The sequence below is a fragment of the Mastigoproctus giganteus genome, chromosome 14 (genome assembly GCF_048544385.1).
Source record: "Mastigoproctus giganteus isolate SK-2022 chromosome 14, ASM4854438v1, whole genome shotgun sequence".
NCBI lineage: Eukaryota > Metazoa > Arthropoda > Arachnida > Uropygi > Thelyphonidae > Mastigoproctus > Mastigoproctus giganteus.
In genome coordinates, this window is record NC_143588.1 from 60,529,429 (window position 1) to 60,553,661 (window position 24,233).

Here is a 24,233-nt window from a genome sequence, read left to right on the forward strand (position 1 = left end):
AAATAAGCTTCTAAAAGGTTGAGTGAGTGAGAGAACCATTTAAGTTTGGAGAAACCACATATACCAAGTCTGTAAATTGCACGGCTTTCCAGTACTGAAAATGAGAGGTGGGAGGCAAATAGGTAAGGATGAATATGTTAACCTTCCCCAATATTACTGCCATCTATGAGTGCATGCAAACATTATTTTCAAGTGCTGATTTATCCATTTTGTTGGATGAAAAATCTGATTTCTCAAGAGAAAACAACCTTGTAAGCCTCACATCATATCAGTTAATTTTGCTGTTAAGTGAAAAAAAGAGCACATAAAAATTCATCCCATGCAGATGAGAACAAAATCTGGCTTTTACAGAGTGTGCAAGAGCGGAGGGGAAAAAAAAAGCAATTAATAGCTATTTAACTAGCTGAGAGGGGGTATGAAAAAGTATATTATGGTAAATATAAAGTGAGCCAAAAAAATTTAAATGTCACATGAATGAAAACAAGAATAGCCATCTTAAAAGTTTATCTATGAACTACTGTCTTAATAAATTACATATTTCTGTTTATTAATAAAAAAGCACATTCAATTTTAGTAATATTTTGAAAATATCTATTCAAACATAAGTGACCACTATCCAGTCGAGAGAGAGAGAGAGAATAACAGCCAAAAAATTTAAATGACACATGAAAACATGGGCAGAAACAACTTAGCAAGTTTTATTTGTTATGAAATGAGTCTTAACCAGCTCTCCACTATATATTATATATAATTAAATGTATATATAAAATACAGGCTCATTACCTATACTAGATTGTTAACAGGTGATACTTCAGGATTCTAACCAAATTCTATCTTCAGACCAAAAGGAACTCAGAATCTTTTCCCAAAGAGATACTGATTTTTGTTATTTGGTTTTTTTTTAGGAGCATTAGCAACTAAGGCCATATTGCTCCGGGATATGCGGTGGTCATTCCCTGAATGACCTTTCCGCATCCTCCGTATTTGGTGGTGACGGGCTCGAACCCCGGTCTAATCAAGAAGCGTGTGCTACGCACTGCTGCTCCTTCCCACCTGGCTACGGAGGCGCCAAGAGATACTGAAACTACATCTTTAACTTCATTCTGACACATTTTGAGCATATATCTATTTAATGAAAATCTGATGACAAAGTTTGATAAACATAATAAAAATTTACCTCATCACCTGAAGGAATGTGTATTGTTCGAGGGCCAGCTTTGTCCAAAAACTTATTTACAAGGCGAATATTAGCAAAGGTACCTCTTGCCATAATAGCATCATTTCCCCGTCGAGCACCATAAGAGTTAAATTCTCGTGGTGTGAGACTGAAAGATGTAAGATATTTTTACTGGAGAGACATCGTCTTATTTTATTCTATGCAAGAATAACTCATAATAATTTTATTAATATGATTTATAATTATCATAATTTGTAATCTTTATTGTTACAAAATAAGGTACCACCTGTACATACTAAGAACAATGCTGCTTGTCATGGAGACATGGCCACAAAACATTAAGTTGAAATAAATATGACAATTTATGTTAATATAGTTAAAACTGTATAACAATAATATAGAAAGCAGTATTTAAATATACACAAGAATATACCAAAGTGAAGTTGTATTGCATTCAGAATAAAAAGATGTCAATTCATAACAGGGGCAACGATTAGGACTCAGGTTAGGCTGAGTCCCACAGATTTAGATCTTGCTTAGTTCCCATAGAACATGTGCATATACAGGTTATTTGGACAGGGTATCAAGTAATAAGGAATTGGGTACTATTTCAAATAACAAGAGTTATTGATAGTTTAACTGATTTAATCCACTCAGAGAATAGATTGAAGTTATTCCTTATCAGCAGTTATCCTCTTGAGGTCTGTTATGGTAACTATTATGATTATGATAATTATTAATTAATGCACTCTATACAATTTTATGGGAAAATTACATATGTCATTATAAAATGCAATAATATTAACCACATCAGGAGTTTTTCTCTCCTTTTTGATACAGATGTATTTTGGTCCCTTGATCTTCAAAATGAATGAAATTTTTCAGTAGATGCATTTGTCACTCTTTTCTAATATGTACTCATACATCATGATTGTAGATGTCATCATAATATGCCCTTCCCCTAAATAAATAAATAGGTAATTCAATAAACTCTCTTGTAGAATAAATCAACCATAAAACTAGCAGTATCTAAACCACAAAAATAGCACTAATGGTACTGGAGATAGCCGGAAAAAATCTAAGCACCGTAAGATCACACCTGATCTCTCCACATATATTCCAGGAGCACAATAATCTGACACTGAAAATTTTAAATTACTAATCCCCTGATTCAAATATACAAGTAGTGGTCAATAAGTATTTATCCTCATCTAGAAATATTTGACTTTGAGTTTTATTTGAATATTTGAGAAATATTTAAGGATTTGAAATTTGGCTGACAATTTCATCTTTATCTGTGTAGCTCCCTTCTAGAGCTATACATTTTTCCCATCTGTGGATAAGCTCTTTCAAGCCTCTTCAGCATGAAATCTGTGACCTCATAATGGTTTCTCATTTTAGGGAAGAGGAATAAGTCTGAAGGCCAGAGTATGGGAGAATAAGGTGGATACTGCAGATTTTCAAAGCCATACCTGATTGTAGAGTCCTCTGTGAGAGCAGCAGCATTGTTGGGTAGTAAGTGGACCTCTTTGAATAGCTTCTTTCATCTTCTCAACTTCTAGCCTTTCTTTAACTTTCCCAGTAGATTTCTGTTGTTCCCCAATGATGCTGTTGCTCTAAGGTGCCTAGTTTCCCAGCTATGCAATCCACATATTCAAAGTCTTTCCTCATAAGGACACCCGTTTGCTGACTCACCAGTCTTTGGACTCTTTCAAGAAGCAGGATGTCTTTTTTTTTTAGGTGCAGTCTCCAAACTTGAACACAGTATTCCAAGTGTGGTCTAACAATAATGAGATTATGACATCCATATCCCTTCTAGCAAATGTTCATTAAATCATCGATAGGATAACATAGGCCTTCCTTGCAACCTCTCTACAATGCTCGGAGAACTTCATGTCAGACCGTATTGTAACATCCAAGTCCCTTTCTTCCACTACTGACTTTAGTTCAACTCCAACAAGTGTATAAGTTTTTTTGGGGTTATTGTACCCCAGGTGTAAACTTTGCATTTTGCTGAATTAAAGCATACCCGCCATTTTTCTGACCATCCCTGAAGTCTATTGATCTCTCTCTAAAGAAGCTCTGCTTAGCGGTGATCAATAACTACTCTACCTATCTTTCCAGTAGCTCACCTTGATTACTGTTCTTAACCAACCTTTGTATCATTAGCATTATCAAAGGCACATGATGCAAGAAAGCAAGCATCAGATCTGCCTTGAATACATTTAAGCTATCAACTTCAACAACATTTAGACTTATATAAACTCTAAAAGGAAGGGGATGAATCTCATTGGTCCACTTGGCATCGATTGTTCGACTGTTGATGATCCTGCTCAGATAGCCAACAAACTGAATGAGTATTTTGGTTCTACATTTACACGTGAGGAATTATTAAGGTTTGAAAATGGCAGAAGGTTATCAAATTGTAGCAGGGTGCTTAATGATTTTGTAATAACTGAGAGCAAAGTGGAAGAGAAACTGTTGAAGTTAAACATAAGAAAAGCACCTGGGGTGGATGGGATCTATCCAGTTATATTAAAGGAGGCGGCAAAGCAACTAAGCAAACCCTTAGCCATAATTATGAGAGCATCCTTGGACTCAGGGGAGGTTCCCACGGACTGGAGATGTGCAAATGTATCCCAAATTCACAAAGGGGGATCGAAGGGGTGACACGAGTAATTACAGACCAGTTAGTTTAACTTCTGTTCCGGGTAAAATAATGGAGTCGCTGGTTAAAGATGCATTGCAGGATCATCTAGACAAGACTGCAGCAATAATTCAGACACAGCATGGGTTTGTTAAGGGAAAGTCTTGTCTGACAAATTTGATAGGATATTATGATGTGGTTACAAAGGAACTGGATGCAAAAAATAATTTTGATATCATATATTTGGATTTCAGGAAAGCTTTTGACACTGTTGCGCATGGAAGACTATTGTACAAATTGGAGCAGAATGGTATTAAGGGAAAGTTGCTACAATGGATAAAAGGATGGTTAAGTGGAAGAAGACAGAGGGTGGTAATCAATGGGTGCTGCTCTTCTTGGACTAATGTTATTAGTGGAGTCCCACAGGGTTCGGTGTTGGGTCCACTGTTGTTTTGTATATTTATCAATGATATTGATGAAGGTATATCAGGCTTAGTATCGAAGTTTGCAGATGATACAAAGATTGGCAGGGTTGTTAATGACAGTAATGGCAGTGTGCTACTGCAACAGGATCTAGATAATTTGGGCAGATGGGCTAAGAAGTGGCAACTGAAGTTTAACCTTGACAAATGCAAAGTACTGCATATGGGTAGAAGTAACACCAGAGAAACGTACCAACCGTGTGGTACTACACTTAAGGTGATAGAAAATGAAAAAGACCTGGGAGTAATTGTGCAGTCAGATATGAAGTTTTCTGAGCAATGCAGACAGGCTGCCAGGGCAGATCATGGGGTTTTGTCAATGATATATAAGAATTTTGCTAGCAGGGAGAAGGAGGTGATTATCCCTCTGTATAAGGCAATGGTCAGGCCACGCCTTGAGTACTGCATACAGGTCTGGAGGCCTCATTTTAGGAAGGATGTAGATTTACTTGAGCGTGTACAGAGAAGGGCAACAAGATTGGTGAGGAGAATGAAGGGATCCTCTTATCAAGAGAGGCTTAAGTTCTGTAAATTGCAGTGGCTGGAGACTAGGCACCTGCGCGGTGATCTGATTGAGGTGTATAAGGCCTTGAATGGGTTCAGCACGCTGAATTCTGATGGGATCCTTCCACTTGTTCAGATTACGAACCTAAGGGGGCATAAATTCAAATTAAGAAAAGACAGATGTAGATTAGATGTGCGGAAATTTTCCTTTAGCCAGCGGGTGGTTAATTGCTGGAACAAACTTCCATCTGTCGTTGTGGAAGTTGATAGGTTGAATAAATTTAAGGAGGAACTGGACAGGCATTTGGAGGGAATGGTGTGATTTTTTTTTTTTTTTTGGCTGATGCTGCATAAGCTCATACATTTGCTTTCTTGCATCACATGCCACTACTACTACTACTATATGCAAGTTTGTTCCAGCAATCAACCACCCGCTGGCTAAAGGCAAACTTCTGCCCATCTATCCTACAACTGTCTTTCCTCAATTTGAATTTATGCCCTTTAGGTGATTATTCTGAGCAAGAGGAAGAATCCCATTAGCATTGAGCATGCTCAAACCATTCAAAGCTTTATACACCTCAATCAGATCACCTCGCAGGTGCCTAGTCTCCAGATACTGTAATTTGCAAAACTTAAGCCTTTCTTTGTAAGAAAGGCTAAAGTTTTGCAAATTTGTTCCCTTTGTTCCATTCACTAATCTTGTTGCCCTTCTCTGTACTTGTTCCAGCAGCTCTACATCCTTCTTAAAATGAGGCCTCCAGATTTGTATACAGTACTTAAGGTGGGGCCCAACCATTGCCTTATACAAGGGGATAATCACCTCCTTATCCCGGCTAGAAAAATTCCTGTATTTCATTGACAAGACACCAGGAGCTACTCTTGCAGACCATCTGCACTGCTCAGAAAACTTTATATCTGCTTGCACAATTACCCCTAGGTCCTTTTCATTCTCTACCACTGTCACTGTAGTACCACACAGTTGATACGTTACTCTGGGGTTACTGCTTCCCATATGCAGTACTTTACATTTGCCAATGTTAAACTTCAGTCGCCACCTCTCAGCCCATCTGTTCAACTTTTCTAGATCCTTTTGCAGCAGCATATTGTGATTAGTGTCATTAACAACTCTGCTGCTTTCATATTGTCTGAAAACCTGGACATTAAACCCGATATACCATCATCAATATCATTCACAAATACAGAAAACAACAACGGACCCGACACTGAACCCTGGGGGACTCCACTAATAACATTAATCCATGAAGAGCAGTGTCCATTGATTACCACTCTCTGTCTTCTCCCACTCAACCATCCCTTTATCCATATCAGTAATTTGCCTCCAATGCCACACTTCTCCTATTTGTGCAGCAGTCTTCCATCTGCAACAGTATCAAAAGCCTTTCTAAGATTCAAATATATGATATCAAAATTAATCTTTGCATCCAGTTCCTTTGTGACCACATCATAGTATCCAATCAAATTCGTTAGTCAAAACTTCCCCTTAACAAACCCATGCTGTGTCCGAGCTATAACTGAAGTCTTGTCTAGACAATCCTGCAATGCTTCTTTAACCAGTGCCTCCATTAATTTTACTGGAACAGAAGTTAAACTAACAGGTCTGTAATTACTTGTGCCGCCCTTTCACCTTCCTTTGTGAACTGGGGTTACATTTGCACATCTCCAGTCCATGAGTACCTCCCCTGAGTCCAAAGAAGCTCTCATAATTATGGCTAAGGGTTTGCTTACTTCCTTTGCTGCCTCCTTTAATATAACAGGAGAGATCCCATACATCCCTGGTGCTTCCTTATGTTTATCTTCAACAATTTCTCTTCCATTTTGCTCTCAGTTATTACAAAATCATCTAACTCACTGCCAGAGTTTAATTCACCTCTGGCATTCCCCTCCCTAAATAACTCCTCATGGGTTAATGTAGATGCAAAGTACTCATTAAGTTTATAAGCTGCATGAGCAGAATTATCAACAGTTAAACCATCAATTTCAAATGGACCAATCTGATTGATCCCCTTCATCCTAGGGTTTACATAAGTAAAGAACTCTTTGCTGTTTTTCTTTGCATCCTTTGTCGAAGATTTCTCGTAATCTCCTTTTGTCTGCCTAACCTCCTTTGTGACTTGCTTACAGACCAGCTTATATCTATCATAGGCCTCCATGTCACTTGTTAATTTATATGTATCCCATGCATTTTTCTTCTCTACCACATGTCCCATTAGTTCATCTGACATAAATTTAGGCCAAAACTTAACAATATTTCTTAGTTGGTATGAATAGCCTAGTAGCTTCCAAGATTAATTCTTTAAATGCTTCCCATTTTGAATTTTCTGTAGGAAACATCATCATTTGGTCCCACCGGATAGAATTTAAATACTGTCTCATACCACCATAGTCACCTTTACGAAAGCAAAACTCTTCCCTTTACCCCCCTATGGTCGTTACCTCTTTGAGTAAATCCCACTTCAGCATACTGTGATCACTGCCACCTAGTGGTTCTTTTATCTGCAGATTCTTAATGCATGAAGGATCACTACTGATAATCAGATCAAGAGTATTACTCCCTCTAGTTGCCTCCAGAACATGCTGCCGTAGAAAACATCATTCAGTAAATCCACAAAAGCCTTGCTAGTGTGTGCGTGACCAACCCACAAATTCCAGTCAATATCTGGGAAATTAAAATCCCCGTTATAAGACACTGATTTATTGGCCCACTCTATTTCTCTGTACAGCTGTTTATTATACTCAGAGTCATTAGGCCTATAACCCACTCCTTTTCTCAATTTTGCATTCCCAGTGCTTATGTCACACCAAACAGACTCAAAGTTGCATTGTCCAGCCATGTTCACTGGCTGTACTTCCTTGGATTTTATGTGTTTCTTAACTAATAGCATAACCTCTCCTCCCTTCCTATCCTGTCTATCCTTCCTCTACACATTTACTCCCCAAATTCCAGTTCTGCACTGCTTATATCTGTGTGGCTCGTCTCTGATATACCAACAATATCTGCCTTTGATGTCTTGACCAGCACTTCAAACGCATCAATTTTATTAACTATACTTCTAGCATTGGTGTATATGCAAGTATACATGCACCTGCTCCTACGCTTAGTTACCCTAACACAGCCCATGTATTTACTTGTTCCACTATGATTCCCAGCAGTCCTGGAAATCCCTAGCAACTCACTTTCCAGGCGCTTCTCATTCCAATAGAAGCAGTGGAAGAATCAATTTCACCTCTGGCAGCGGCTACTGTTAATCTATTAGTCCATGTATCCCCCCCGCAAGCTAGCAGTTTTCTGACCCACCTAACACTGCCTTGATAGCATCAAAAATATTCTTGCACCCTTTCTTTTTAAGTGTATCCCATTCCTGAAGAAGCAGTCTCTCCTGTTAACAAGCACAGATAAGGCTGAGAAAAATTCTACCCCTTGAGCCTTGCACAGTCTCTCCAGGGCCGAATTGATCAACAAACTCTCGTCATATACTCCCTCCTATCGTGTCTTTCAAATTCAACCCTAACTCAGCTGTTTTTCAATACTGACCTGTACTTGTTAAGTAATTCTGCTGGTCTCCTAAGTGTTCACCCCCCCCTTTAATATATATATATATACACACACACTGAGTGATCACTAAATTATGACCACCTACGTAATACTTTGTAGGTCCTCCTTTTGTCCTCAGTACAGCAGCTATCCGATGTAGCATTGATTCAACAAGATGTCGGAAGCATTCGGGAGGTATGGCCAATGAAGATGTGTGTAATGCGGCTAGCAATGCAGGTATCGAGCTGATTGGCATATCCAGACGCTTAATATGCCTTTCCATATTGTCCCACAAGTGCTCTATGGGATTGATATCGTGAGAAGCTCGGTGGCCAGTCGATATGCTGGAATCCAGAAATGTGTTCCTCAAACCATTCCTGCACATCAAGTGCCCGATGGCTTGGCGCATTGTCATCTTGGAAGACACCATCGCCATTCGGGAAAATGTGTAACATGGTGGGGTGTACACAGTCAGCAAACAGTTGACGATAGCAGAGACCAGTGATACGTTGTTCCACATGCACCTGTGGTCCAAGTTCCTGCCAGTGAAACATGCCTCACACCATAAAACTGCCTCCACCGGCCTGCACTTTTGATACATGATGGATGAAGAGCCTCATACTGTTGACACCAAATCTGTACACGACCATCCATGGTGTGGAGTAAGTAACATGACTCATCCGACCAGCACACCTTCTTCCAGTCTTCTAATGTCCAACTTACATGCTCTTTGCACCAGGCGAGTCTTTTACACTGATGAACCTTGGTTAGGAGAGGATGCTACAGGGGTCGTCTGCTGGGTATAGCCCATACGTGCGAGCATGCAATGCATGGTCATGTCTGATATTGTTCTGGGTTGGTTCATGTTGTATTGGGTAGTCAACTCATCAACAGTGCTGCACCTGTACAAGTCGTTGGAGCCGGCGCTCACCTCTAACATCAACCTTTCGCTGACCTTTGTAATTTTACTGTCGAGTCATTGTTTGACCATTTTGACGCCAGTCCTAGTACACTTTAACAACGGTGGCTCTCGAAAACCCCACCAGTTCAGCCAGCCATTTGGGAAATCGAGGTTCAAGCTCCCACAATCTGTCCTTTATCAAAGTCCAATAAATCCTTCCTTTTACCCATCACACTCGGAATATTACTACCTACTGAACCACTGACATCTTATCTATGCTACATAGGTCAACTAACTGCGCACTCTCGTACCTCACGTGGTCAACAGGTCACATTCAATTTTCATAGGGGTGGTCATAATTCAGTGATCACTAAGTGTATATAGGCATTGCACTGAAATCCTCATAAATTAAGTGGCAGGCCTGCCAAAGTACTTAAATAATATACTAGGTGCCTGACAGGCCTCCGCGTGGAAAAGTTTGGGTCCTAATTGGGACCCAATGGCTAAATGGTCAGAGTAACAACAGTACATAACACTACACAACATTCCAACCCCTCGCTTTTACAGAGTTTTGTGTCACACACACAAAGAATACAATGCAGAGATAGGGGAAACCCCTGGTGGTGTCAGACAACGAACAATCTTTAAACTTTGATTTAAATCTAATCAGGAAATGATCTATGTAATTATTTACCTGTGCATTTGTAATGACGGAATTGTCCCACCCACTTGTACCATGTGACCTGTATCCCTCTTCTCCCATTGGATACCCCACCAAATGGCATTCTCAAGGTGGAATAAATATCACTATGTAATTATTTACCTGCATTTATATAGGTCACTTAGGAAAAGGCCTTTTGCTTCGGGTTCCATAATGCACAAGGAATATTGTTGCATCCAAAAGAGCAGGACTAAAATATTTAACTGAAATATTTACAAACTATACAAATATTTAAATTATTTACAAATATACAATATTCATTAATATTCAAAATCGTTACAATGGAACAGAAAATGTTACACAGTGAAGCATGTGCATGAGGTTGGTGAATGTTATGGGGCAGTTGTCAATTAATTGCATTTGTAGTGATGTAATTGCCTCACCCTCTTCTCCCATTGGCTCAAATAAATATCACTAGGAGGAAACTTTTTTTACTGTATAGAGAGATATACATATATATAATTTTCTTAAGTTTCCTTAATGACCTTTAATTTTAAATAACAATATTTTAAAACTAAACTCCTTGCTACTTTTTTATTACAGTTTAATGCAATGTGATTTAATTATTTTAAAGTATTTTCCTTAGGATGGTTCTTACCCATAGGTAGCTAGATAACGTGCAGCAGGGCTATTTCGAGAAATACTTCCTGCAGGAGATATATGATCTGTAGTTACAGAATCTCCTAAGAATACAAGTACTTTAGCATCTTTAATTTCTAAGGCAGGAGGAAGCTCTTTTGTCTGTAATAAAAGATAAAATAAAAATAGTTCAAAATATAGAAATAGTGTCATCAGTAATTATTTCAGCAAAGGCTTCATTGATTTTACTAAGTACATCTCTGAGTGTAGCATAATTGATGAAGCATCTACTCATTTACTACTGATAGAGATATTCAATAATCCTTTGAATTAATGGATTTAATATTCTTGTTTTTAATTATTCACAAGTTGTCTTTAGACAGTATTCTATTTTCCAGCATAGTTATGTCTTGTCGCTATACAGTTACTTTGCAGAGGTATATATGAGATCCTGATTCAATCAATGTTGTAAGGAAACCTCAAATTCAGGGTTCCATTACAACATTTAAGTTATACTTGTATTACATGTACCACACATTATTTGCAAGAATTCCCAATGAGATGGACAGCAATTCATCATGTCAGTCAATGACTGCTAGAAAATATACAACACCATTAACTGAAAAAAATTGTAAAGAAATCTCTAAATAAAATCAATCCATCAACTTAGAATGCATGCTGGAGGAAGCTATTGCCTGATGTTGTGAAAGACCTGAAAGGATCTTATCAGTAGAAGATGGTATGGAGAACTTAGTTTGGCATTTGATGTTGAAGAAGAGGATTTTTGCAACCCAAAAAAGCATGTGAAAGTAACGACAAAGAGGAGAAAATTATTCGAAAGCCTCAGCTGTCACTAGCAGAGATTTAGTATTATAAAGGCCAATTGATGCAAGGAAGTGGGCTTTTTCTGCATCAGGCAAAAAAATAAATTAATTAAAAAAAGTAAAAAATAAAAAATTATGAAAAATTAAAATAACAAAAATAAAACAGAACATTCATACAGTTCCCATTCCCACAAGATAAATCCACTATCCAATTCCATTCTTGTCTCACTTATGAAGGAGAACAGACACTTCTGATTCATTTTACTTACCTGAAATTGACCATACATGAAACTGACTCTTTGATGGAACAAAGTTTAAAATTTAAAAAAGAGTATTTGAGGCTCATGGTTCCCTCACAAAGAATCTTATAAGGATAGGAAGATGAAGCAAATGTCAATGATGTGTTTCTTTGACACCATTATCTTTTCAATACTGTCATTTTCATAAGATCAGCTCACATAAACCTCTTTCCCACAAGAATGGCTCACCTAACTCTTTTCCCCCGCCCCACAAGATTGGTTTGACATTAGACAGTGAATAAATGCATACCTGCCAACTTTTGGAAAATTAATATCAGACAGCCTTTCATAGAGATTTTGCTTTAGCCAGAATGCTCTGAAATTGCGTTCCATGATTGTTTAAACAGTTTCCTTCCAAATTAATGAAACTGACTAATGCATATCATATGCTGCAGTGGGTAAATTTTTCAATAATTTCGTGTTGAGGTGCAAAATTTTGACAATTCATGCTATGGACATTGCATGAATTGTCAAAGTTAGCTTCTGAATAAAGCTTGGAAGCTAACTTTTTTTTTTCCCAATTTATTTATTTTATTTGTATATAAATAAAAATAAAATATCCAATAATGATCCAAGGAGGTAGAAGAACAATCTTTTACTTCCTGGGATTATTGGTAAAAATTTGAAAATTCTGAAACTCAGAGACAGTGAAGTTACTGTAGCTGTTACCTATAATGTCATTTCAGTAATGTAGTAGTTTAAAAAATAAATAAGTAAATAATGATGATAAAAAATAAAAACATAAATGTCACACATATTTTCACCAATAGTTCAAAATGATCTACATTATTATTATTAGCATATGGTGCAAAGAAGCCGGAGGCTTATGCTGCACCAGTCAAAAAAAAAAAAAAAAAAATCTGAATTACCCTGAGAGAGTGAGAGAGAACAAGAATCAGAAGTAGAGGGGAATCACCAAGAAAGAGAAGAATGACATCCAGCTCAGGACCCTGGGTGTGCCAAGCCCATACTCACCAGATGTGAGCCCCATATGGCAATAATAGTATTTTAGAATTTTTTATTTATTTTTTTCCCCAAAATGTTTTTAAACTTTTGTTAATTTTTTCCATTAACGTAGAATAACTTTCCCTACCATGGGAAGTGTTCTTTGATCATCGAAGCATCAATTGCCCTAAAATTAATAATAATAATAAAAAGCAGTCATTCCAGAAAATGAAACTTCCAGATTCTCAATAAACCCACACTATGATGAGTTTATTGAGAATCCAGTCTGGGTCATAATTTATTGGCAATATGATACAAGTGAGAAACAACTTATGTCACAAGCTTTATGTATGCAACAAGTTAGTTTTCTGAGTATTCCACTTTTCTGAACATTAAATTATACTTTGTCCTGAACATCGAATGGACGAATCAAGAAATGGAGTTCTCCTTAGCTGTGTTCATATACCTTTCAAGCAGTACAAATTTGCTTGTTTTACTTCCTAAAACATTAAACAGCTAAAAAGTAACAAATATAGTCATGATAAAACACCTGAGGAAAGTTTACTGTGATTGTTCAGTTAGCGATAAATCTGCAGACCTTTCATTTTCAGCGCAATGCATACAGTATGACCAAGGGATGATTTACTCCCTCAGTTTAGAAAGCAATAAAAGTTTAATATAAAGAATATTAAAAACTAATATCATTGAATATTTATTTATGAATAAACATAACAGGATTTTGGCAATTGCTTGAACTCGCATTGTTGTTAGTTGGAAGTCTAGAAATAAACCAAAACACCTCCTACACTGTTGATAAATCAGTAAAGTCCACCTTTCCCTAGAAATCACAATTAAAGACATGAAAAAGAGCATAACATTGCCAACTTCACAACAAACCAATAGAAGTGTGCATACATACATAAAAAAATAAAATAAAATAATAAGGTAATTAGTGCTGATCCAATTGAACAAAATAACAGAAACAAAAATAAATTTGGTAAACTGTGAACTTAATTTGTCAGCTAGTAGACTTCCTCTCATGAGCTTGGGAGACCATAACATGTTTAAGCACAATGACTGAAATCTTATTGGCTGCAAAACATAATAAACTGATAAACAAGCTGCTTATATTTAACTTAAATATAACTGTATACAGAGAACCAATTCATAATCCAATAGCACTACTAAAAAAAAAAAAAACCCGATGTTTTACACCAATCTGAATGTTAGCTTTGATTGTAGGGGAAGGGGGCATCAACATGCTAAATTCAGTAGGTTTGTAATTGAAAAATAACTAATGTATTTGAATATCTGAAAAATGGAAGGAAACTAAAATTACTGAAAAACTGGAAGACACCTGATTATAAGAGACCTTCAGACTAAATCAGAAGAATTGGCAGGTATGTAAATGTTTTTTAATCTAAATGGTGTGTGGTGTGTGGAAGAAAAAACTTCTAATTAAGAATGTAGCTTTGGTTACACTTTCAAATGGGATAAACCAGGATGCAAACATCCTTTTTTGAAGTGTGTAAATCCAAGCACTGTCAATGGAGGGACAATAGCGTCCCCTGACAAAGAACAGAAAAACAATGCAGAGTAGCATTATTTTCTCAAAGTATTTTTTGATTTTTAATAATATTACTCAGAGTTATCTGTAACTGTTACCTTTTTCATACATTTTTACAATATAGATTTGTACTTATAAGGTAATTCACAGTTATCTTAACATACAGGATTTTGGCAATTTTTGTCAGTGTTTAATATGCTTGTACTAATTATACAAATGGAAATAAGGATGCTCTTAAATTTTTGTTCATTACTTAGCAGCTGCATCCAATTATTAGAAAGACAACTTTTTGCAGAATGTGTAGTTCACAAATAAAATAAATTAAAATATTGTGCACTTTTATTGGAACATAAAACAAGTTAATTCACAACATATGGTAAAAATAATTATTAATTAAATGAACAACGTGTATGTATGCAGGCAATTCTTTATTTATGGCAGTCCAACTTGCCAAACAGTACTAATACAGCTTCAGCACAAGTAAAATAGGAATCAGATAAGAATATAATTCATGTGCAAAAATCATCAAAAAATAACAAAAAAAATAAATTTTTAATCCTTTTTGAAACAAAGTTTCTTAAAAAAAACATTTGTAGCATTTAACTTATAAGTATGGCATGTTGCTTACTCATTCCATTTCTATATACAGTACAAAGATACACATGCCACACAATTTTTCTACCTTGCAAAGTAAGTTCAGTACACTACATCTGTATAGAGTATTTTTGGTTATTTTTAAGCATTTTTATTTATTTCAACCTTAAAGCGTTAATAAAAGGAAAGGTAAACAATCTAGGTGATAGCAAAAAGGTCATTTTTTAAGTATTCCCATTATCATTAAGTATTACCATTTTTTATTCTTTAAGTATTCCCATTATCATTAAGTATTACCATTTTTCTCTTCACTAAAACTGAAGAGAAAAGTGGTAATACTTAACATGGGTTTTTGTTATTATTATTACAGAAAAACATTGTTAAAGACACTATTAACAGACTTCAATTTCTATAGAGTGTAATTTTCAGGAAATATATGAAGGAAGGTTGTTCCAAAGAACAGAAGAAGGGATAAAAGAAGAGGAAAAGTCAATTCAGTGATTTTGGAGTTCAACAACAATGAGTGGATGTTGACTAATTGAGGCACATGTTTGGACATATCTCCAATAAAGATACGTGACCTTGTCTAGAAATCTGAATGGTATCAAAAATGAGGATGAGGTGCCACTCCCCTCCCCCCTTTAGCAACCATTGTAAGATTTAGCATAGGCAGAAAAATGAAGCTGGAGATTTGGAATCAAGCAATCCAAATTCTTCTCACTTAATGCTTGTGTACCCTTGAGTTCTTCTCTTTCTTCCACTGTATATTAATGATCTTCCACCGACTGGAAATCTTATTCATAGTTTTGTCAATGAGAGTAATGATTTGGGTTCAAACTAATTATAATATTATATGATCAGCCTGAAAATAAAGGATTTCATCATTACAAGAATGATTTTTGAGTAAACATCTGTATTAGAAGACTTAAAACAGTAGCCCAACCAAGGAAGAGAGGAATAAAAATAATGCTAATTGTTCTATTTTGTATTCTTGTAATGCTAAACAACACAATGTTGAGAATGGCAGTGGGAGAGAAAAGGTCCATAACAGAAGAAAACATTAAGCTGTGATCTGAGGTAACTAAAAGGCCACTAATATTGATTGCGAACTTTGAAGGATGGCTAGTGACGAAAAGATCAAGAGTGTTGGGTGTATGGTTAAGATTGTTTGGTATTCTCGTAAATAAATGAACTCATATAAGTCGCTAGTAATCGCAAAATCCTTAGCATCTCAACCAACTGAATCCTGCAACTAGAATACTGAAGCTAGTTGGAATTTTGAAGATTTAAATTACTAAGGAAAATTACGTTATTGTTAGGAAATTTAGATTTGGAAAAGCCAAAGAAATTAAATCAGAGAGTTTGAAGTTGATTTGTAGAGGTGGCAGGATGATAGAGTTAATACATGAATTTAACATAATGGAGTAAAGAGATGTTAAGCCAGAGGAATCTGGCTGAAAATCTCTTTTCTAATTTGGAAGAAAAAGAAACCAAATATAGAGATTCCAAACTAGCACATCTCTGACAAGGTTATAAGAGTTGCCATATGCACAGGTGCCACTTTAAAGCACACAGACTCATAGAGCAAAAAATTAGGACAAATGAGATGAGCAGCAGTTCAAGAAACTGATATTAGTTTGACTATTCATTGTGGACAATTTGAAAATGGGGGAGAGAGATGTTTGTAAGATGATATTTTTGGATATGATATACACACAGGAAGAATTAGTTTAGAAATGGAGGAATTACCTCTATGATGTCTTGTAGAACACTTCAGTGTTGATACTCTCCATTGTTGAATAACTATACAAATAGATTACATGTATTACCTCACCATCATAGACAAAATCAATGATCCAATGCACCACAGAATTGGAAGCCCGCAGACCCCAAAATACATCGAATCACCAACCCTAATCTTTGAGCGAGAGAATGCAATATGTCTGTATTTTAAAAACAATTTAAATGCTTTGAAACCGAATAAATAATGCATCCATACTTTTAATACTTTCCTGTGATCATGATCCTGGTCAAAAAGCCATGTCCGCTTCAAGGAAGTAACAAAATTCTTTAGTCTCTTAATGTTTCAGAGAAGTCTTAATGGCTTTTATGTTTTAATATTAGTTTTTAAAGTATTAAAAGTATGGATTCATTATTTATTTGGTTTCAAAGCATTTAAATTGTTTTTAAAATATGGGCGTATTGTATTCTCTAACTCGAAGATTAGGGTTGGTAATTCTATGTATTTTGGGGTTGGGATTGGGGTCTGCAGGCCTCCGATTCCATGGTGCATTGGATCATTGATTTTGTCTACGAGGGTGTGGAATACATGTAATCTATTTGTATAGTTATTCAACAAGGGAGAGTATCAGCACTGAAGTGTTCTACAAGACATCATAGAGGTAATTCCTCCATTTCTAAACTAATTTATTTATAACATAGAATGCATTGAGCCTTTGCTGGTCTGTTATCTATTAATTAAACACAGGAAAAATATACCAGTTCCTTTACATAATGTGGCCTCAGCAGTTATCTAGAAGACTCCTAAAGTCATACAAATATGTTCAGTTTTCTGGACCAAAGCTATTGGTAATACTTTAAATTGTTTTATTGTACCCTTAAAATGTAATTAACATTGGATGTCGGCATAATGCTTGTCATGACACATATTGCACAACAGATGGGATGGAGATACTAGACCTATGATCCAGAGATCAACCATGATATTTGACACTTTACCAGTGACCAAATGTAATCTCGTTACTAACAGTCCTGTCATCATGAAGGAACAAGCATAGGATTTGATTGTTACAGAATAATTGGAATTTGTTAAAATTCAATGCATTTAACTCATGAGTGAAACCTGAATATCAGCTCCATCAGTGTTTTTAGATACTAATGGAGCTGATATTCTGGACTGGCTTATGCTCTCACAGTTACATTCTGCAAATGAAGAAAAGCTTAGCATGAACATGAAAAGCTGAGTCCTACCTTGCACTAGCAAGACAGGACTCAACTTCTTTCTGAAAAATCACCTACACTGTCCAGTCAAAACATTATGACTACATACCTCATAGTAAATATGTCCTCCTCTTGCTGCCAGTACCACTGCCATACAGCAAGGCATGGCTCTATAAGGCTTCTGAATGTTGCAGAAGGTATGTGCCAGGATTTCATCCTGCAGATTTATGACAGTGTGCAGTGGAGGATCCAAATGATGGATCTGTCAATCCATATAATCCCAGAGATGTTCTATGGGATTCACATCTGACATATTCAGCTGCCAAGGTAGTACCTGGAAATTGCTTTGATGTTCAGTGAACCACTGTTGAACAATACTGGCAACATGGCAGGGCACATTATCCTGTGAGAACACACCTATGCCATCTGAGAACACAGTTACCATAAAGGGGTGCACTGATCAGCCACGATGCATAGGTAGTTTTTACCATTCTGAGTGAAGTCTAGGAGTATAAGGATTCCGAGAGATTCCCAGGAAAACATCATTCATACCAAAACACTGCCCACCATCTACCTATATCTGTTGGACTGCCGGTCCATGACATCAGAGTGATTCCTCTGTAATCTACAGCCATACCTCCATCTACCATCCAGAATGCACAGCAGGAAATGATTCATCAAAAAAGGCAACTTTTTTTCCCTTTTTTTTTTTATTTTTTTATTGGCAATGGGTGGCCATAAGCATGGGTATCTTGAATGGGCACCTATTCTAGGAGCCCATAAAAAAGAGAGTTCATTGGATTGTGCTCTTGAAAACACTGCTGTCATCCCCTGGTTAAACTCAATGGTCAGCAATTCCTCTGTTTTCTGTCTATCGATTCACACAAGATAGGATATCCTACATTTACCATGAACATCAATGAGGCATTGGTGCCTGCCATTGGCCCAGAGGTTGCTGTTCTGTCTGCTAAACATCTACCCTCAGAACACCTTAATCACAACACGCTTGTGAACAGCCCACAACATTCACACATTCTGTAATACTGCCGCTTTTCAACTGGTATCCGACAATCATCCCTATTCAAGGTCCATCAGATCACATTCCTTGGCCATGTTGATCAAGTACTTCATATGGATTGCATACTACAAAAATGCAGTATCATATTTATCCCTTCTCACTATGACGCATGTGTCACCAGGTTGGAAAGAACAGCTGATTGGTAAAACATGAAGGGTAGTCATAATGCTTTGACTAAAGAGTGTTATAAGAGTATATTACTATTTTATATTACATGAAAATATAATTTAATTAATTTCTTTATTAAATACACATTCCTACAGATAGCTTCTTTTTTAATAATCAGAAATAACACATGCTAAATGATGAAAGATCAACATTCTTATCAACTGCTGAATAATCACTGTAAGCATATTAAGCAGGAACGTAATAAATACAGGTAGGCATCACAATACTAATCTATATTGCAATATTCAAAATATAATAACAATTATAAAAAATGCATTAAAAAGAAATTAATCTAACAAAACTGCAACTAACAACATTGATAAAAATAACATTATGAAGAAATGCTACGATTAAATGATTCATTATGATTAACTATGAATAATTACATCTATATTCCTACTCTGCACACATACCTAAGAGAATCAGGCATATTAAGTAATATAAATTCGGTACATATAAAATAGCATTAGCATCAGTAGAGGCATATGATGCAAGAAAGCAAGCTTATACAGCATCAGCCAAAAAAAAAAAAAAAAAAAATCCCATTTCACACATCTATTCGCTCTAAAGGTTTGTCTATTTCTTCCTTGGATTTATTTAAACTATTAACTCCCACAAAGACAGATGGAGATTTGTTCCAGCAATTAACAACCTGCTGGCTAAAGGCAAACTTCCGCACATCTATTCTACAACGGTCTTTCCTCAATTTGAATTTATGCTCCCTCAGGTTTGTAATCTGAGCAAGTGGAAGAATCTCATCAGAATTCAGCATGTTCAACCCATTCAAAGCCTTATACACCTCCATCAGATCATCTTGCAGGTGCCTAGTCTCCAGTCCTTGCAAATTTCAGAAACTTTAGCCTTTCTTGGTAAGAGAACCCCTTCATTCCCCTCACCAATCTTGTTGCCCTTCTCTGTACACGCTCAAGCAACTCCACATCCTTCCTAAAATGAGGCCTCCAGACCTGTACGCAGTACTCAAGGCGTGGCCTGACCATTGCCTCATACAAAGGGATAATCATTTCCTTATCCATACCAGCAAAATTCCTATATATCATTGACAAGACCCCATGACCTGCACTGCTCAGAAAACTTCATATCTGACTGCCCAATTACCACAGGTTTTTTTTCGAAAAAATTCTCTACCACCCTGAAAATTTCCTGAGCGTAGTACCACACAGTTGGTATGTTTCTCTGGGGTTACTTCTACCCATATGCATCACTTTGCATTTTTTGATGTTAAACTTCAGTTGCCATTTCTCAGCCCATCTGCCCAACTTTTCTAGATATTACTGCAGTAGCATACTGTCATTAACAACCTTGCCAACCTTTGTATCATCTGCTAACTTCAACATTAAGCCTGATATACCTTCACAATATTATTGATAAATATAGAAAATAACAATGGGCCTTACACCGAACCCTGGAGAACTCCACTAATAACATTAGTCCACAAAGAGCAGTGTCCATTGATTACCACTTTGTCTTCTCACACTCGACCCTCCTTTTATCCATTGTAGCAACTTGCCTTTAATACCACATACTGCTCCAATTTGTATGATAGTCTTTCATTTGCAACGGTATCAAAAGCTTTCCCGAAATCCAAGTGTATGATATTGAAATTATTTTTTGCATCCAGTTCCTTTGTGACCACATCATAGTATCCAATCAAATCGGTTAGACAAGACTTCCCCTTAACAAACCCATGCTGTGTCTGAATTATTACTGCAATCTTGTCTGGATAACCCTACAATACCAGTAACTCCATTATTTTCGCCAGAATTCAACAATTAACTAAAGATGACAAACAATACAAGTTAGTAAAATATAATAGGACACTGTAGTAATGTAGTAATATAGTAGTACACTGTTATAACAGAATACTATTTATAAATTTATGGTGGATAAAGAATGCCATTTTTGAAACATGGAAATTAGCTTATGCATATTTGGAAATGTATATTCAACAGAGTCTGGAGATTTTAATAGGGATATGGTTGCATGGCATTTAGGGTTTAACCCCCCCCCCAAAGGTCTACAACCTTAAATTATTGATCACAAACACAAAACTATTCAGGAACATAACAAATCAATGAAATCTGACTGAATGAGATCAATCAGAGAGAGATAAAGAAAGAGCAGCACTATTTATATGAACTCACCATTTTTTCAAAAAATGGGGGTGATTTAATGTAGGTTGACTTTTCATCCCAAGGATACAGAAGACTTTCTGGTGCATTCAGGGAATTCCAACGATCATTTCCAACCTGAAAATAAAAGAACATGTACTATGATCAGTTCATATGGATTGTTAGGTATTAATTTTGCACAAGTGTTTTCCCAACATAGTTGAAATATTGTACAGGCCGATGCTTTATACACAGCAGTGAATGAATCATTGCTATTTATGATTACACTGGGCTGCATGGATTTTGATGTTTCTAAAATTAATGGTATTTCTGGGTGTACGTTTAGTGCTAATTATAAAATTCCAAACCGATTTTTTTTTTAAACAGTGTTTGTGATTGACAGTTATAGATGTGCCCAGATATGTACTGCAAGTCAGGTAGCTATATAAACCTTCAAATTGTTTCTTCTGCATTTAGCTGTTTTCTAGTTATCTGTTTCTAATATAGTTTTTATCTGGTTATCTGTTTCTAACATTTTTAGTGTCTGTTTCTGATGTAATTTTCATATTCTGTGTTGCTGACAATGGCAACTCGTGATCGTGTGAACAAAGCATATATATTTTCTTACATTTGCAGTAACTATGTTTTTGCAACACAAAGACAGCATATAACATATAACATAATTTGTGAAACATGATTGGAATTAAAGTAACCAAGAGAAAAATAGGCCTCCCCCACCACTAGGTGTATCGTATATGTGCAGAGGGAACCTCAGATCATATTAACGACTGCTACTTTTGTTCCATAAATGAAACAGGTTATAACATGAAGAAAAAGAAGGGCATTAAGTACCCCAATGTTACTTCCATTGTGAGGCCAGTACCCCATGGATCTAAACTATGGTACCACCTCTGCCAGTTGTTATTAGCATTAGTAGAGGCATACAATGCAAGAAAGAAAGCAAGCTTATACAGCATCAGCCAAACCCCCCCCCCTCCCATTTCACCCCTTCATTCATTCCAAATGCCTGTCCAGCTCAGCCTTAAATTTATTTAGACTATCAACTTCCAGAACAAAAGATGGATGTCTGTTCCACCAATCAACCACTCGCTGGCTAAAGACAAATTTCCGCACATCTATTCTACAACTGTCTTTCCTCAATTTGAATCTCTGCCCTCTCAGGTTCTTAATCTGAGCAAGAGGAAGAATCCCATCAGCATTCAGCTTACTCAACTCATTCAAGGCCTTATACATCTCGAATCAGATCATCTTGCAGGTGCATACCCTCAAGGCGCTGCAATTTGCAGAACTTAAGCCTTTCTTGGTAAGAGCAACCCTTTGTTCCCCTCACAATCTTGTTGCCCTTCTTTGTACTTGTTCTAGCAACTCAACATCCTTCCTACAATGAGGCCTCCAGACCTGTACACAGTACTCTAGGTGTGGCCTGCCCATTGCCTTATACAATGGGATAATCACTTCACTGTAGCTGCTTGCAAAATTCCTATACATAATTGACAAGACTCCATGACCTGCCCTGGCAGCCCATCTGCACTGCTCAGCAAACTTCATATTTGACTGCACAATTACTCCCCAGGTCTTCGTCACTTTCCACTAACCTAAGTATAGTACCACACAGTTGGCATGGTTCTCTTGGGTTATTGCTACCAATATGCAGTACTTTGCATTTGTCAACGTTAAACTTCAGTTGCCACTTCTCAGCCTATTTGCCCAACTTGTCTAGATCCAGTTGGAGTAGCATACTGTCTTTAACAACCTGACCAACCTTTGTATCATCTGTAAATGTAGACAGTAATCCTGATATACCGTCATCAATATCATTGATGAATACACAAAACAACAATGGGCCCAGAACCGAACCCTGGGAAACTCCAATAATAACATTTGTCTATGAAGAGCAGTGTCCATTGATTACCACTCTCTGTCATCTCCCACTCAACCATCCATCCAATGTAGCAACTTACCCTTAATGCCATACCTCTTCAATTTGTACAGCAATCTTCCATGTGCAACAGTATCAAAAGCTTTCCTGAAATCCAAGTATATGATATCAAAATTATTTTTGACATTCTGTTCCATTGTGACCACATCATAGTATCCAATCAAATTGGTCAGACAAGACCTCCCTTTAACAAACCCATGCTGTGTCTTAACTATTACTGCAGTATTGTCTTATATGATCCTGCAATGCATCTTTAACCAGTGACTCCATTATTTTCCCCGAAACACAAGTTAAACTAACAGGTCTACAGTTACTTGTGTCACCTTTTGAATCCCCTTTGTGAATTGGTGATACATTTGCACATCTCCAGTCAATGGTGACCTCCCCCGAGTCCAAGGAAGCTCTCATAATTATGGCTAAGGGTTTGCTTACTTCCTTTTCTGCCTCCTTTAATATAACTGGATAGATCCCATCCATCCCAGGTGCCTTCCTTATGTTTAATTTCAACAATTTTTCCTCCACTTTGCTCTCAGTTATTACAAAATCACTTAGCTCCCTGTTAGCGTTTGATAAACTTCTGGCACTCTCCTCATTGAATAACTCCTGATGTGTGAATGTAGATGCAAAATACTCATTCAGTTTATCAGCTGCCTGAGCATGATCATCAACGGTCAACCCATCTATGTCAAGTGGTCCAACCTGATTCTTCCCTTTTCTTCTAGAGTTTACATAAGTAAAGAACTCTCTGCTGTTTTTCTTAGCATTCTTTGTCAAAGATTTCTCATGATCTGCCTTTGCCTGCCTAACCTCCTTTGTGACTTGATTAGAGACTAGTTTGTATCTGCCATTGGCTTCTGTGTCACTTGATACTTTATATGTATCCCATACATTTTTCTTATCTGCCCTGCGCATCATTAATTCATCTGACATCCATTTAGGCCTATACATTGAACATTATTTCTTAGTTGGAATGAAAAGCCTAGTAGCCTCCAAAATTAAGTCACTGAAGGCTTACTATTTAGAAATCAACTTTGGTAACATCATCAGTTGATCCCACTGTACAGAATTAAAAAACTGTCTGAGACCCCTGTAGTCACCTTTACAAAAGCCCTTTCCTTTAGCCTTGATGGTAGTTACATCTTTA

The 24,233-nt window shown here is 36.7% G+C and overlaps 1 protein-coding gene across 2 annotated transcripts in view; it reads right to left on the reverse strand.

Moving 5' to 3' along the window:
* Nucleotides 1-24,233, reverse strand: part of LOC150075159 (cytoplasmic aconitate hydratase-like) — a 289,211-nt gene that overhangs the window by 27,853 nt on the left and 237,125 nt on the right. For both annotated transcript variants that reach the window (XM_090388696.1, XM_090388697.1), the window contains 3 exons: nt 21,163-21,267; nt 10,584-10,726; nt 1,178-1,325 (listed from right to left, as the gene is read on the reverse strand). In XM_090388696.1, coding sequence (XP_090244822.1) covers nt 1,178-1,325; nt 10,584-10,726; nt 21,163-21,267 — 396 coding nt within the window. The remainder of the gene's footprint in view (nt 1-1,177; nt 1,326-10,583; nt 10,727-21,162; nt 21,268-24,233) is intronic.